At 50.7% G+C, this 16,335-nt stretch overlaps 1 protein-coding gene across 4 annotated transcripts; it reads right to left on the bottom strand.

The window, feature by feature from the left end:
* Nucleotides 1-3,262: 3,262 nt before the first annotated feature.
* Cplane2 (ciliogenesis and planar polarity effector complex subunit 2) lies at nucleotides 3,263-8,758 on the bottom strand. 4 transcript variants are annotated; one of them, XM_020166380.2, is made up of 6 exons: nucleotides 8,599-8,758; nucleotides 8,213-8,326; nucleotides 5,851-6,003; nucleotides 5,147-5,271; nucleotides 4,663-4,799; nucleotides 3,263-3,895 (listed from the first exon to the last, which is right to left on the bottom strand). In XM_020166380.2, exons 2-6 carry the CDS (start codon nucleotides 8,322-8,324, stop codon nucleotides 3,646-3,648), a joined length of 777 nt encoding a protein of 258 aa, XP_020021969.2. In that variant the 5' UTR covers nucleotides 8,325-8,326; nucleotides 8,599-8,758; the 3' UTR covers nucleotides 3,263-3,645. The 4 variants fall into 4 exon arrangements, with proteins under 4 accessions (XP_020021969.2, XP_073937340.1, XP_073937341.1 ...); XM_074081239.1 differs by adding an exon at nucleotides 6,201-6,280 and having other exon boundaries at nucleotides 8,213-8,739; XM_074081240.1 differs by adding an exon at nucleotides 6,201-6,277 and having other exon boundaries at nucleotides 8,213-8,739.
* Between the last annotated feature and the right edge of the window lie 7,577 nt (nucleotides 8,759-16,335).

Below are 16,335 nucleotides of genomic sequence, written 5' to 3'. Positions count from 1 at the left end.
TTAAGCCACTCCACCAGCCTATCAGGAGCTTCTTTTTCTTTTCTTTTTTTGGGGTCTAGAGTTTCTTAATTAGTCCAATCAGGCACCCTTCCTTTTCCTACCCTCTTCCCAAAATGATGAGACACCCTGCAGATCTGTGACCCTTTTCACTCCTCTCCACTCACTGAAAGTGCGAGAACCACCACTAATCTCACAAGTATGAAGCAGTGGCCATCACTGTGTGCAACTTAGTGGTTGCACAGAGCTAAACGTTAACACACAATTACTTCTCACAACTCAGAGGAGTGGGTGATACTGTTCTCTGCACAAAGTGCCAGTGGAACACAGGAGATTTCAGGGATAGTCTAAGGTCACTCAGTTCTTCATCTTCCCCTGAAGCAAGCCTCAATCTCTTCCCTTTGCTCAGTATTTCTAGAATAGAATTAAGCACTTCCCCCATTCCCCACACTCACTCCCTAGTCCAGCCCACTAGAGGGATTTGCCTGCTATGTGGAGGCAAATCCCTCTACATAACTCCAAACTGTTCGGGACCCTGTCCCCTGTCCCCGTCTGGGCACACACCTCCCTCCTCTAGTCTGGGCCTGGTATGTAGAGGTTCCAGCTGGCACTAGGATGCCCAGGGAGTAAGGAGCTCTAGGGCCTGATCAGAAAGCTTCATCCACACCCAGGACTCACTCGAGGCCCCTGTGTCAATGTGTGTGTGTGTGTGTGTGTGTGTGTGTGTGTGTGTGTGTGTGTGTGTGTGTGTGTATAGCCTGTGAGGGAAGGAAAGGAAGGGAGGGAGGCAGGCACCAGCATCGTGTTTCTCCTACAAGCAGCTCCAGGCTTCTGGTAGGAAAAGCAGGTGGACCGGGGGAGCCTGTGAGAGGCCCAACCCAGAAGGCAGCATTAGGACAGTAGAGAGGGAAAGACGGTTTAAGGGAGGGGGTGCAGAAAGCTGGGAGTATTAGGGCTGTTCCTAGCTCTGCAATCTTGGGTGAATGTCTGTCCCTCTCTGGGCTTCAGCCTCCTCATCCTTAGGATATTCGGAGGGGAGGGAAGGAGGTTGGGAAGTCGTGACTCAGACAAACATCAGGGCTGGGCCCAGTTGCACATATACATCCCACTCCCACCCCAGGTGGAGTCAGTCCCTACTCCTACTGGCTCCCTCCAGAGCCCAGGATATGAGGGAGAAGAGCTACTATGGCTACCTTTTTCCCAGCTGTCCCCTCACCTCTAAGTCAGGTCTACCCCTGAACCAGCCAGGGGTATAATCACCAGTCTTTACTTCCAGGGCGCCTCAGGGCCCAGGAAGGGGCAGAATGCTCCAAAGTGATGTTTGCCTTTTTTTTTTTTTTGGTGGGACTTAGATTTGAACTCAGGGCTTTCTGCTTGCAAAGCAGGCACTCTATAGTTTGAACCACACCTCCAACACATTTTGCTCTGGTTATTTTGGAGATGGAGTCTCACGAACTTGCCTGGGCTGGCTTTGAACTGCATCCTCCCATCACCACCAGCACTGGCTCTGATATTTGCCTTTGAGCTGTTGTTGTGGGACTTAAACTAATGGCAGGATTTCTGGCACCAAAAGAGAAGGTGACTTCTTGGTTTCCTGGTGGCCTTTTGATGCTGCACAGAGGTGGCCAGTCTCCAGAGTTCTGAGAAGAGAAGCTTCACCCACAGCCAACTCCTGCTCTGGACCCCCTCCCTGCACCCCCTCCCCCGCAACAGGACTTGCTACATAATTTCTGTACAAAATGAAAGGAAGGCTTTGTTCACAAACTACAGCTATCAAGACAGGAGCAGAGCATTAAACTGGGTCTCTGTGGGGGCACAGGTGGCAGGGCCCTGCAGTCTCTTTTCTGCCCCTCCACAGGGCCCGTCCAGAGCCTTCTCAGGGGCTCTGCCCTCTACTAACAGAAAGACCTCCTCCTTTTCCTCCTTTGCCTGCTCCCAGTTCTGCACTTCAGTAGAGGCCCCTGGGAGTGGGGAATTGCCACTAAGTACTGAAGTGGCACTAGGGCCGGGCCTGGAGTAACTGAGAGGTAGCCCTGGATGGTGGGGGTGCTCTAAGCCTAGGCCATTGCGCCGCCTCCCCACTTTGTTCTTCCTCATGGAGACGCAGAAAGAATTGTTCACCTCTTGGTTTGGGGTGAAGGTGGCTTGAGGGCTCAATTCTCTGACCAGAGCCAGTGCTAAACCACAAGAAACCTGAAGAGATGGGCTGGCTGAATGGCTCAAGTGGTAGAGCACCAGCCTAGCAAGCCCAAGGCCCTGGGTTCAAACCCCAGTACTGTTAAAAAAAAAAAGAAACCTGAAGGGCGGCTACTCCTGCAGCAGGAGGATTTGGGTCATCACTGTAGCTCTTGACAGCACTGGTGCCCAGGGAAGTGGTAAGGCCAGAGATAGCTAGGGGACACAGTGCTCAAAACACAGTGCCTTCAGGACTGCTGTCACTGGTTCCTGCTCACACTGTGCTGCTCAGGTGGGGTAGGGTCTACTTACTAGATTAGGGACAGAGGGAAAGGCCTCACCTGCTGGAAGCAAGGTTGCCGGCAGAGGACTGCAGAGGGAGGGCCCATGGTCAGGAGGAGGAGCTAGCCTGTGGGCTGAGGCTCAGAGCTCTACTTAAGCACATACCTTCTTAGGGTATCGGGTAAACTCAGGGTCTGTGCTCTGAGCCTCAGCTGGGTATCAGGAGGCATTGAAATCATCGAAATCTTTGGTCCGGAACCTGGGGGAAGTACCCAGGGTGCACAGCCTGGCAGTGTGCACAGCATCAGGTGCGCCCGTGGGAGCCTGGATGCGTGAGCATGCATCTGGGAATGATGTGAGCCATTCATGAATGCCAGGAAGTAGGAGTGGGGGAGGTCTTAGAAGGGAGTGCTGGTGCATTTGAGCTTGTGGTCACGTGAGCCACCAGGGTTGCCTTCTCAAGAAGGGACTCCCCTAGCTACAGAGGTCACTCTATACTTGGCTGAGCTGGATGGTAGCTTCATGATCAAGTAAGGCATTGGCAAATGACCTCCTGCACACACAGGTGGACTGCATCTCCCAGTCTTCCCCTCAGCGCCACATGACCACGTGACTAGGTGCTGGGTCAATGGAAGTTGTCCACAGGAACCTCCCAGGAGACCTTTCATATGCACCCATGTGCTGTCTGTGGACTGCATGTCGATGCCTGGGGCCAACCCGGAGGATCTCAGGCCTGGGTCTCTGAGTGGGTGCATGGAGCAGGCCACTCAGAGGTGAGACCTAAGCCAGAAAAAACACTGCTACAGAGTTGGCTTTGAGATTTCACAGCTTTATCTGTTACAGCAGCTAATGTTGCCTCATCCAGTGAGGCTTCTGGTTGAAGTCAAGTGAAGTCCAGGGACCTACTGATCCCCCCAACTCCCATGATCCTGGGCACCACAGAAGAGGAAGGGCAGTGGGAGGTCAGAGGTGCTAGAGCCCTGGGGCCTTGCTCTGGAGTCTTGTGCCCCGCCCCCTCTGCCATGTTTTCTGCAAGGAAAAGTCCTGTGGGGTGGGGACCTCCTCGCAGGCCCTCAGGGTGGGGTCAGCATTCCTGCCTCAACCTTAGACCCTAGGTCCTGCCCTCTGTCCTGGGTCACCTGAGGACTAAGGGTGGGGATCACAGGTGCCTGTTCATGATACCATCACCCCTCAGGCAGGGGCATTCTCTGAGGGGTTGGGAAGCAGGCCGGCTGTCACCTGGTCCTGGTGCCATAGCTGCTCAGCAAGGCCATTGAGTACATGGGCAACGTCGGCCAGCCCAGCCCTCCCATCCAGTGTGCGCCCATCAGCCAGCCGCCGCCCTGGCACACTCTTCACCCGCAGTAGGGGCAGATCCCAGGCCTGCCGGAAGGCTTTGAGGTCTCTCTCAGGCACGTCTGTGTGCATGTACTGGTCAAATCTGGAGGAAGGTCAAGGAGCTTGGCCATCCATTTCTGCTCACCACCCACCTTTGACCTCAGCCTTTGTCCTACCCCATGGACTGGGGCAGGCCCTAAGGCACCATTTAAAAAGTGGCTCAAGTCAGTGCTGGCGGCTCATGCCTGTAATCCTAGCTACTCAGGAGGCAGAGTTCAGGAGAACTGCAGTTTGAAGCCAGCCTGGACAGACAGTTCAAGAGACCCTATCTTGAAAAAACTCATCACAAAAATAGGACTGGTGTAGTGGCTCAAGGCGTAGGCTCTAAGTTCAAACCCCAGTACCACAAAAATAAATAAATAAATAATTTTTTAAAAAGTGGCTCACGTCTGTACTCCTAGCTACTTGAGAAGCAGAGGATTTGCCTGGGTAAGTCTGCAAGATGCCATCTCAATAAACATAAGCTGGGCATGGTGGCAAGTGCTTTCGTCTCAGCTAAGTTTAAATAGTAGGATCATGGTCCACGCTAGTCCAGGCATAAATTCAAGACCCTATTTGAAAACTACCTAGCAAAAAGGGCTGAGGTGCGGCTCAAGTGGTAGGGCGCCTGCCTGGCAAGTGCAAGGCCTTAAGTTCAAACACTGGTACTGCCAAAAAAGAAGGCAGAGAGGAAGGGAGAAAGGGAGGGAGGGAGGGAAAGGAAGAGCCCATGGGCTGTACCTCACAGCTGAGTAGAGGCAGGGGCTCTGACCCTTGTTCTGGCTTATCAAGGGTTGGCTCTGATAGTCCCAGGGACGTTCCAAAGGATACTTGGAGCCAATGACCATCCTGACAACACCAGGTGCCTCACCTGCTATGCGGGCCAGCTGTCCAGGCAGGTCTTCAAAAGAGGCACGGTCCGTGAAGGAGAAGAGGAAGAGGAAGGCATCCGTGTTTTCTTTGCAAGCCTGAGGATGGAGACACTGGCTCAGGACACATGAATACGTGACCATGTAATCACATACCCATGGGACCAGACCTCTCTAATAAACTGCAGCACCCTGACAACAATCAGTAACAATCTCTCCTTTCACAGATTTGGAAACTGAGGCTCAGAGCAGGGAGTAGCTGGTCCTAGGGCAGAGCTGCAGCCGGGACCCAGGCCCCAGTGCCAGTTCAGAGTTCTTCCGCCCAGCACACTATCCTCAGCTTATTCATGCCCAACTTAGGCTCCTGCAGACACAGTGTACTCAAAACTCACCACAAACAACCACCCTTGCTCCCACAGCCCACCCAGGCCCACCTGCCTGCTCACCGGCAACATGTGATCGAACTTTTTGAGCGCAGACTCCCCACAGTCCCAGAACTCAAAGCGGAACATGACAACACGTTCACTGGCCTGCAGCTTGGCCGGCCAAAATACCACCGTGGTCTGGATGCCTGAAGAGGGCGTGCGTGAGGTCAGCCATTCAGCATGGGACAAGTGGTGGTAGAGGGGACTGGGGGGACAAGGAACAAAAAGGAGAGATACTTCCCCAGCCTGGCAGGTCACCAGGTCACTAATGAGGAAGGCACAGTCCCTGAGCTGGGAGAATTCTGTCTCATAGGGAAACAGACCTGCCCTGGAGGAGCCCCGGTACACAGGTAGATGCAACCCTTGTCATGACAGAGCAGTTTCACTGCCTGTACAGGGAAACCCAAAGGGCCTGGGATACTGGGGCTTGTGGAAAGCCCTAAGACAGGAAGATTAGCATTTCCTGAGCACCATCAGTGCCAGCTTGGCACTAGGCCTTGGTGGCCACCGTTGTTTCCAGTACCAACCCCACGACATTCCCATGGGGTTTGTACTATTATCCCTTTGGGACAGGGGAGCCAATGTGAGCTAGGAGAGATGTGACTTGCCTAGATCACAAAGAAAGTAGTGGAGCTGGGTAAAAGCCCCGCTGTGGGTTCAGGACCAGGTTTTTCTTCCACCCAGGAAAGGCCTCCAAGGACGAGCAGAGGACAAGGCCCACTCACCGGTGGTCTCATGGTGAACCACAGGCACCTCCAGGCCGGCCAACTTGGCCACCAGTGCTGTCTTGCCCACACCACTCTTTCCGGACACAAAAATCTTGTAGCTGGCAGTGTCAATGGCCACAGGTGGGGGCAGCACAGGACGCTCGAGCAGCCCTGGGGTAAGAGGGAGCCAGATGAGTCAGGGAGTTGATCCTGCACTTGTTCTATCAGACCTGGGATCACAGCCTCATCTCTAAGGGCTTCCTCAGGGCTAACCAACCATCTGTGCTTCTCAATACTTGTTCCAATTTTACAGAGGCCTGGGACACACAGATGATCTAAGTCTTTATAGTTAGTGTGTTGATACTTACCAGCTGCTCTTGGCCTTGGGTGGGGACCTAGATGACACATTCCTATGGGCACAGCTAGCTGTTAACTCCCAAAATACCTGCTGGTAAGTAAAATAGGACACAAATTCCAAGTTGTCCCTGCTATTCTGCTGAGTTCTGGCTTCTTGATACTGACTGTGACATAGTTATAAGGCCAATGGCTCTATGTAATTCCCAGGAAATTGGCTCTGTCTTCCCTCAACTCTTTTCCTCTCAATACAACTGGCAACATAATAAGAACCAAACCTCAGTAAACACCCTCTGCTCAGCATACTACATACACGCTCTTGATTCCTTTCCCCAGCACCTCTATCAAGCAGAGATGAAGATCCTCCCCATTTCACAGGGGAGGAGCCCAAGGCTAGTGTTATTCATGATCACACATCACACAACTAGGCAGTGGTAGAGCCCGGGTCAAACCTGGGTCTGGGTGACCTGAAATGCAGTGTTCCCAGCTATCGTGGGATGGCCATATTAGAGAATCATATTTCAAATCTGCTTTAACTTTTTTTTTTTTCTTTTTTTGGTCTTTACTGAGGTTTGAACTGGGCTTTGAACCATGATCTGCCTGATCTCTGCCTCCTGAGTAGCTAGGATTACAGCTGTGAGCCACCAATGCCCAGCTGAAAGCCACATTTAACTGACTTGGTCAGGATCATGCTCTAGTGGAGGCCAGCCTCCTCCGTATCCTGTCATCTGGTGTTCCCCAGACTGTGCTAGCTCATGAAGGCAAGGCTAAGGGGCCTGGCACCAGCTTCGAGAATCCAACTACAGCCAGGAGAGATGAAGCACTAGCAGGCTTAAGATCAAAGAATGAAGGGCAGCTCACAGCTTAGTACCTTCAGGTGTTAGACTATAGCTGTATCATAAAGATTTCAATATATTGTTTTTATGGAATATATTTGTAGTAATTGGAAATACATTTGCTTATATTTCCTTATAAAAGAAGGAATTGTAAAAAGCCATGCTGTTACAGGTGGGAAATCCAGAATATGTCATAATAATAAAAAAATCATCTTTTGCAGCAAACTTAAAAAAGTGGAGGGGGGTGCTTATTTGAGTATTCCAAGACCCAGCTCCTAGAGCCCAGGGCTCTAGACAAAGCCTCTCACCTGGGATCCTGTTAAAATGCAGATTCTAATGCAATAGGTCTGGGCAGCAAAATTTTGCATTTCTAACAAGCTCCCAGGAGCACCACTGCTGATGGGTCATGGACCATGCTGTGAGTAGCAAGGAACTAAGTATTTCAGAACTACCATCCTCTGAGATCTTGGATGGAAACTATCATTGTTTCCAAACAATGCATGGAGGATGGATCCTGCAGAGTCTTAGGAGCCTCCTGTTGGTATCTAACATATACAGACTAGAGTCATTTGTTACTAATAATGCAACCAGGGTCTGTAAATAATTCCTTTTTTTTTTTTTTTTTTAAACAGATAAAGTCTTGTTGGGCACTGGTGGTTTACATCTGCAAATCCTAGCTACTCAGGGGGCAGAGATCAGGCAGATTGCTCTTCAAAGCCAGCCCCAGGCAAATAGTTCATGAGACACTATCTCGGAAAAAAAAAAAAAATCGTAAAAAAGGGCTGGTGGAGTGGCTCAACGTGCAGGCTCTGAGTTCAAGCCCCAGTACCGCTAAAAAATAATAATAATAATAAAAAAAAGTGCTGTTGAGGTTAAACGGGAGTTCATGGTGTCGTGTTCCGTAGAGGGCACGGCACCAAGCGAGGGCTCCATCAACAGCATCTCTGGTGACAGTGATGGCTAGCAAAGTTTCTGCTGTTTCCAAGTTCTTGGTTCTGTTGGTAGAGTAAGCTCTAAAGGGATTTGTGGGCGAGGGGCTTAGGAATAAGGCTTCCAGGAGTCCCCAGGGCTGAGGGGTGCAGTGAAGCTGGCCTCACCACCCTGCTTCTGTGCCTCCCACCCTTGAGCAACAGGTGACACTGTCCTCCCTAGTGGGTGAAAGGAGACAGGCTGGGGGGGAAGACCCTTACCAAACACCCGCCGACGGTTCTTGCGTAGAATGCAGGCCAAGTACTCCTTGCCCTCCGCAGTCTCGTGCCAGTCTGGGACAATCACCGAACCGTGCGCAGGAGGTCTGGCCATGGCTGTGCGTGCAACAAGGTGTAAAGGGGCGGCACAAGGCTGAGTAGGAGTAGGGGAAGGGGTACCTATCCCCAGCGGATCTGTGCTCTCTCTTAAACTCCCTCGGATTCTCCCGTGGAGCCCCGGCTCCCCACCCGGACGATGAAACCCCATAGCCCTCTGCTCCACATCGCTCCTGCTTATACCCCGGAGTGTTTCTACAACCCTTCTGCCCCAATCACACAGCCCTGCTTGTCCTCTGCCTCCTGGATCCCGACTCCCGGGGCCACATAACCTTCACAGTCAGAGGAGTCCCCGCCGGCCCCGCGGGCTCGAGAGAGACAAATCCCTCTAAAGGCCTGCCCGGCGCTCCCGAGGCCCAGCGGGCTTGGCCTGCTTCCGCCCGGCCTGCGTCCGGCTTCGGAGCGCGCCGCCAGCCCCGGCGCCGGTGCCCGAGGCGCATGTGCAGAGCCTGTTGCCATGGAGATGTAGGGGGCGGTTCGGCTACTGCTTGCGTGGCGGTGCTCGTCGCTCCTACAAACGTCTGCAGTTTGCACAAAGCAGTAGCACGCGGGTAGAGCCCACTCTCTCTTCACTACTCCGTGCAAGTCCAGACTTCCTCTCAAGCCTGATCAGGTCCCTCCCCACAGCTCAGTTTCCTCTTCTATAAAGTGGATGTAAAATGCTTTTTAACCTCGCAGTGTCCTTTGCAACAGTGCCCGGTCCCTAGCAGTGGTCATTGAGTTTAGTTGTTACTATTGCTATCATTAATATTACTGATTTATTAATCCTGCTCGGCAGGACCTCGAGGGAGTGAAACACCTCTGGCTTCACAGATGGGGAAACAGCTGCTCAAAGAGTCTTAAAAATGAGTCAGAAGCCTCTGGCATGTCATTTATTAATTGGTTTATTCATTCCTTTCATTCAACAATTACTGAGCACCAACTGTGTATCTGGTCCAGGTACTGGAAACACACGGGCAAACAGGAATTCCTGCCCTCCTGGAGTGGATTTTCCAGCCCTGGGACTGTGAGCTCCTCTCCACTGTTCCCATGAGCTGGACAGGTGGCCATTACTGAGAGGAACCTATTGTACTTAATTTTCACCACTGTCTTCACGCAGTGCTTTCAAGCAAGGCCAGCCACTGTTTTGCAAGGCCTTTGCAGAGGCTACTGCATTAAAGTCTATAAATTCCATGTAAATAATATAATCTCCTTTTCTCTTAAGAGGAAGAAACTCAGAGAGGTAATATGATTTGTCACCCACACGGCTGGTCAGTGGAAAACTATCAGAACCCAGGTTACCTGGGTATTTATCTAAAGTACTTATCTATTCTGCCTGATTGGGTTTTGTTTTTAAAACGTCATCAGCAGCCCCTAGGAGAGCTGTTCCCAGTGAAGTGAAAAGCAGCCGGGAAGCCACAAACCCACAATTGGTTGAGGCTCATTATGTTCCTAGGGGGGTGAGTAGGGAAGGGATGGAGATATGTAAGATGGAGGGCTTCCCTGAAACTTGCTTATGCTGCAGCTGGGCAAAAACACATGAACAACCATTCCTGCAGGATTCTGTGGCTACAATCCCTTGTCCATATGCCTCCCTTTCTTACAGCTGTTACATCTGCCAGACAGGGTTATTCACACGCTCTCTGTGGACCAGGAGTGCCTCAATAGCAGTGCTCAGATGGAATTATATTTGGGCTTGCAGATTTTATGTCCAACCCTTCCCTGGCTTGGCTTGTGGGGGACTCAGTGAGGGTGTGAGAAAACAAAGTACCTGACAGAGTGAGTTTGCCAGTTAACTAGGAGGCTAGATATGATGGCAAATCCCTCCAGCACAGAGAGGGAGCCTGTTGGTCAGGGAAGCTAGTGGCCAGAGGTTTAGTTCAGTTCTCACTGACCCTCAGTGAGTTCATGGAAGGGACAGTTAACAGCCTCAATCTCACCTGGATTCTGGGCCTCTGGTCCCCAAAGGCTCAGCTTAAGGGCTGAGGGGTGCCTGCAAATCTGAACATTTAACTAGAGCACTGGGCAGTTCTGAAACTGGGGTCTACATTAGTCACCCTGGGCTGTTGTGACAGAGCACATAGCCTGAAGGGCTTAAACAAGAGAAATTAATTTTCTCAGTTCTGGTGACTGGAGTTCAAGATCAAGTGCTGGCAGCATTGGTCTTTCGTGAGGCTGCCTTCTTGCTATATCTTTCCATGGCCTGTTCTCTGTGCTTGCTCTGGCTGGGATGCACCAGGGCCTTGAGCATGCTAGGTAACTGCTCTACCACTTAAACTACATCCCCAGCCCTATCTTCCACTTTTTGCAAATCCTATTGGATTATGGCCCCACCATTATGATCTCATTTAACCATAATTATCTCCTTAAAGGATATATCTCCAAATACAATCCCAGTGGGGTTAGGGCTTCAACACAGGGATTTTTCTGGGGGCACAATTCAGACCAGACCAGGTCTGAGAGACCTCATTTGGCTAAACACTGCTACTGGAGATCGAGCCAGCCAATGGCTGGGGCCTGGGAGTGACAAGGCCAGCTATACAGAAGGATTCTTGGGGACCATCTTGGTCTAGTGGGTGTATTCCCCTAAGCAAGTCGCTTCTCCTTATAGGGCTCCAGGTGAAGCAGGTGGATCATCTCCCTAAGGACCCTTCTAGAATAGTCTTCTGGTTATCCATTCACTCATTTCTTCATGATTTGATCTCCAAACAAGTATTAGCTAGGTATCTGTGCACACAGTCCCCATAGGCCTTGAAAGGAGGATTCTTCAAGGCAGTCTGAAGGACTGGATGGGAGGACCAGGTGGTCAGACACACACAGACCTGAGCTCTACTGGCTTCCCATAACACCTAGAATGACATGTACTCCTTACTATGGCCTGGCATGGGGTGTGCACACAAATATTCAACAGACACAAGTCCTAATCCACTCCTGCCTGGACCGCTCACTCCGCCTCCTAGCTGGTCCTTCTACCAGCCACCATCTTCAGGCCATTCTCAAAGCTGGAGCCACAGCTGGTCAGTCAAGAGCACCAACCTGTCATGGGAACAACTCCCAGGCGACTGAACAGATGGTGGTCCCCCTAACTGGGAGGGAGGGAGCAGACCAGAGGGTCAGAGGAAGAGCCCTAGAAGAGCAAGGGCTGGGTAAGGCTACCTGGAGGGACACAGCAGATGATGGGGTGCTCCGAGTGACTTATCTGGGCAGAGTTGGGTGCTACCAGCCACACATGAACAACTCTAAAGCAATGGGCATGGGCAGATGAGATCTCGCGGGGTACAGGTGGACAGAGAACGGAGGACTCGATGCTAAGCTTGTACCCCGGGCCTAGGAGAGGCAGAGAAACCCGAAATTGGCTGAAATGAAGTAGCCAGAGGCCAGAGCTGATGTAGCAGAGTTCCTTCTGGAGAGCCTCCAAGAAGAGGGTAGTGATGGTGGAAATGACACTTGGTGCCAGGTGAGCTGAACACTGAGAGTGGACACTGTTGTTTGTCCTCAACTTGGGCAGCACCATGTGTTACTCTTGGGCTTAAAACTCTCAAAAGGCCAGATGCCAGTGGCTTACACCTGTAATCCTAGCTACTCAGGAGGCAGAGACCAGGAGGATCACGATTTGAAGCCAGCCAGGACAAATGGTTTGAGCGACCCTATCTTGACAAAACAGGATGGTGGAGTGGATCAAGTGGTAGAGTGTCTGCCTAGCAAGCATGAGGTCCTGAGAACAACAACAACAAAAAAACAAACCCTCAAAAGGGCAGGGTGCCCTTTGTGATTCCACTTATTTGAGAGGCAGACATCTGAAGGATTGATGCTCAAGACCAGCCCAGGCAAAAAGTTCATAAAACTTTTTTTTTTTTCAGTATTGGGGCTTGAACTCAGAGCCTTCACCTTGAGCCACTCTGCCAGCCCTTTTTGTGATGGGTTTTTCAACATAGGATCATGCGAACTATTTGCCCAGACTGGCAAATAGTTCAAACCATGATCCTCCTGATCTCTGCCTCCTGAGTAGGTAGGATTACAGGCGTGAGCCACTGGCACCTGGGCCATGAAACCCTATCTCAATCAATAAAAAGTTGAGTGTGGTGGTTAGCTATGTAGGAAGCATAAACAGAAGGATCTAGAAGGATCACCAGGATCTACAAGGATCACCATCCAAGTTGGCCAGTGCATAAACACAAGACCCTACCTCAAAAAAACCAAAGCAAAAAGGGCTGGGGGTGTGGCTCAGGTGATAGAGCGCCTGCTTAGAAAGTGCAAGACCCAGAGGTCAAATCCAAGTACCATCAAAAAATTAAAAATAAACAAACAAACCCTCAAATGGATTCTCACTGCACCAGAAACAACATCCTCTCTCACCAGGGCCTACAGGGCCCACCTGCCCACCCTCCCCTCACATTCATCAGCCACACTGGCTTTTTCACTTCTCCTTGAATGTGTCAAGTTCATCCCCACCCCAAGGTCTTTGTTCTTGTCTTCCCCCTGCATGGAATGCTCTTCCTCCCACATCTTCCCATGGTGGGCTTCTCATGTTCTGAATGAGCCTGACTCCATCACAGTCCCATTCCATCACCATCTGGGATCATCTTGCCCGTTTACACACTGTCTGTCCCTTCTCCGCCACCTCCATGCTAAAATGTAGTCTGCAGGGCAGGGGTAAAGCCTGGCAAACAGTAGGGACCCTGTGTTTGTGAACACGGATGGGTGCTTTGTTCCAGACACCTCTGCCTCTACCCCCAGATCCACCAGACATGAGAAGCTACGAGATTCTCTTCCTTGCTTCTTTTGCGGTGTCCTGACTTCTCTCCTAATGTTAGTACTTAAAGTACACATTTTTCATCAGAGACTCAGATGTTTAAGGAACAGAACTTCAAGTCAGGCAGTGGTGGCTCATTCCTGTAATCTTAACTACTTGGGAGGCTGAGATCAGGAGGATCGTGGTTCGAGGTCATTCTGGGCAAACAGTTCATGAGACCCCATCTCCAAAAGAACCAGACCAGGGACTGGTGGAGTGGCTCAAGTGGAAGAGCTCCTGCTTTGCAAGGGTAAGCCTTGAGTTCAAACCCCAGTCCAACAAAACAAAACAAAACAAAACCCAGAACTTCAGACACTGAAAACATTTCATCTTCTCTGACTCAACCCATCTCCCAAGCTTCTCTGATGCAGGCTTTTTACTTCAGTGATTTCAGAAATGCTGAAATTTAAGTTCAGCTATTTCTCACTCTCTACATTATCAACACTCCAAATTTCTTCTCATCTTCCCCTCCTCCAGCCCTGGGGGTCATGTTTGGTGTGAGAAGGCTTACCCAAATTCCAGGGAGGCATGGCTAGAGAGGGATACTAGGCCTTCTGCTCCAGTGAGACTCTACCCAGCTAGCCATGTTGGTCTCTGTAACTGTCTCCTCCCGCTGTGAAGTCTGCTCATAAGCTTCTTCCCCTACCACACCTGAGGGCATGACGCCTCACCATCAAGTCCACAGCTCACTCTTCACTGGCCTCAGTCCCCACCACTGCCTGCTCTAGGCACCCTGCCTGGCACATGGGGTCTGTCCCTCCTGTGGAAGCCCTGCGGCCTCTTATCCCGCTGCAGTACTGTTTGCACTGAGGCTCAGATCTCCATCCTGCACATAGGAATCTCCAGTCTCCATCCTTGTATGTTCCCACCACAGTGCTAAGTGCTATGGAATGAGTGTCCCCCAACATCATGGGCTCAAACTTAATTGCCAGCTGGGTGCCGGTGGCTCATGCCTATAATCCTAGCTACTCAGGAGGCAGAGATCAGGAGGATCACTGTTTGAAGCCAGCACCAGGCAAACAGTTCTGGAGAACCTGTCTCAAAAAACAAAACAAAACAAAAAAAAACCCACAACAAATCATCATAAAAAAGGCTGGTGGAGTGGCTCAAGGTGTAGGCCCTGAGCTCAAACCCCAGTACCGCAAATATAAAACAAACAAAAAACCCATCTTAATTTCCAATGTGATAGTGTGAAGAGGTGGGACCTTAGGAGGTGACTATGGTGTGAAGGCAGAGCCCTTATGAATGGGATTAGCAACTTTATAAAAGGGCTCGGGCGGGGGGGGGGGGGGGGGGGGGGGGAAGGGGGAGGGGGAGGGTTGGGGGGGGTGTAGCTCATTGATAAGAGCACTTGCCTACCATGGGAGAGGTCCTGGGTGCAATCCCCACCTCCACCACTAACAAAATAAAAGGGCTGGAGGGAGTAAATTTGTCCTTCTGCTTATGAGGACATACATTTTTGATGGTACAGTAACAATGCACCATCTTAGAGTGACACTGGGCTGTCATGAGGTATTTGCCGTGTCTTGATCTTGGACTTCCCAATCTGCAGAACTGTAAGAAAATAACTTTCTGTTGTTTACGAGTTACCCAGCTGGGACTGGGGGTGTGGCTCAGCAGTTGAGTGGTTGAGCTGAAGCATGCTCAAGGCTCTGGGTTCTATCCCCAGCACTGTAATCCCAGCTACAAGTGAGGTGGAGAACGGGAGGATCAATTTGGGCAAAAAAGTTAGATCCCCATCTCAACAAATATGCCAGGCATCATGATGTATTCCTGCAATCCCCGTTACTTTAGAGGCATAAGGTATGAGGCTTGATCCTAGGCAAAAAGCAGCAGATCTTATCTATAATTAAAGTAAAAAGGGCTGGAGGTGTGACTCAAGTTGTAGAGTGCTTGCCCAGCAAGAAGAAGGCCCTGAGTTCAAACCCCAGCACCACCAAAAATAAATATTACCCAGTCCAGTACTTTGTTATAGCAGCAAAATGGACTAAGACACCAAAGGAAAGAATAACTTCCTAGCTCTCTGGCTTCCCCAATAGCCCTTCTGCCCTGGCTGGCTGTGTTAGTTGCAGATGTTTTTTGGTGTCTTACCTGTGTCTTTTGACCTCAGAAGCTCGGGATCTGTCACCTTTGTTCAGCCAATGTGGTTTATGATTAGGTTGTGAGCTCCTCCAAGGGTGGGCCTCTTTTCAGTCAACTATGTATCCCAGCTGCTCAGGGAAGTTTGCTAAAAACGACTAACCCCTGGGTCAGTTCCAGGCTTCCCATGGACCTCCCTGGCCTTTGCTCCTAGCACAGCCCTCCTTCTCTTCCCTACACTGAGTGAGAAGACAGGCTGGGGAGGGGGTGCAAACTAGGATTTTTAGGCATTTACTTGAGACATTAGCCTGGCTTTGTGCATGCCACAGCATCTGGGCCCAGTGCCCAGCCTCATGGGGGAAGACAGCAACTTTTCCCACAGCTGGGGGCTGGGGCAGAGAAAGCACCCTGGCTGAGGATGGTGCTTCAAAGTGAGATAGATGCCAGGGAGGGAGAGCCATCCAGGCTTTCCTGATAAAGATAGGAGAGCAATGAACAAGCCATTTTCTCCTCCTGCCCATTCAGTTTCCTTCACTGTCTGATAGTGCCCAGGTGCACTTAAAGCCTTTCACAGGGTGCCCCCTGGTGGCCTTTTGGGGGTACCACAGCCATTCAAAGAAAATTCTTAGCGGGTTCTAGGTGAAGTGCTAGTGAGGCTGGTGTCATCATGCTATTTTACTCATAAAGTTGATGCTCAGAGATGGAATGACTTGCCCCAGCTCAAAGTGACAGTGACACCTTTGGTATGTCCTGGTCCAAAGTTCATACTGTCCCTGTTCTGTTGCCTCCTTTTAAGTCTCTTCTGAATTCAGTGATGTTGAAAGCATACATAGATTTCATTCTTTTGTCCCCAGTACTGGGTTTGAACTCATGTCTCTGAGCTTGTGAGGCAGGCCCTCTACTGCTTAATCCACACCTCCACCCTCCTTTTGTTTTGATACAGGGTTTCATCAATACCTTTGCTGGGCCTGGCCTCTAATTCTTGATATTCCTCCCTTCACCTCCCAAGTACCTGGGATTACTTATGTGCCAAACTGAAACTGCAACTGCTTTTTTTTTTTTTTTTGGCAGCGCTGGGGATTGAACCCAGGGCCTTGCGCATGCTACCACTGAGCTACATCCCTAGCCCAATAATGGTTACTGACAGCAGAAGACAGAC

This window comes from Castor canadensis, chromosome 7 (assembly GCF_047511655.1).
Source record: "Castor canadensis chromosome 7, mCasCan1.hap1v2, whole genome shotgun sequence".
Taxonomy (NCBI): Eukaryota; Metazoa; Chordata; class Mammalia; order Rodentia; family Castoridae; genus Castor; species Castor canadensis.
The sequence above is the reverse complement of the archived record's forward strand: the minus strand, read 5'-3'. Positions and strand labels throughout refer to the sequence as shown.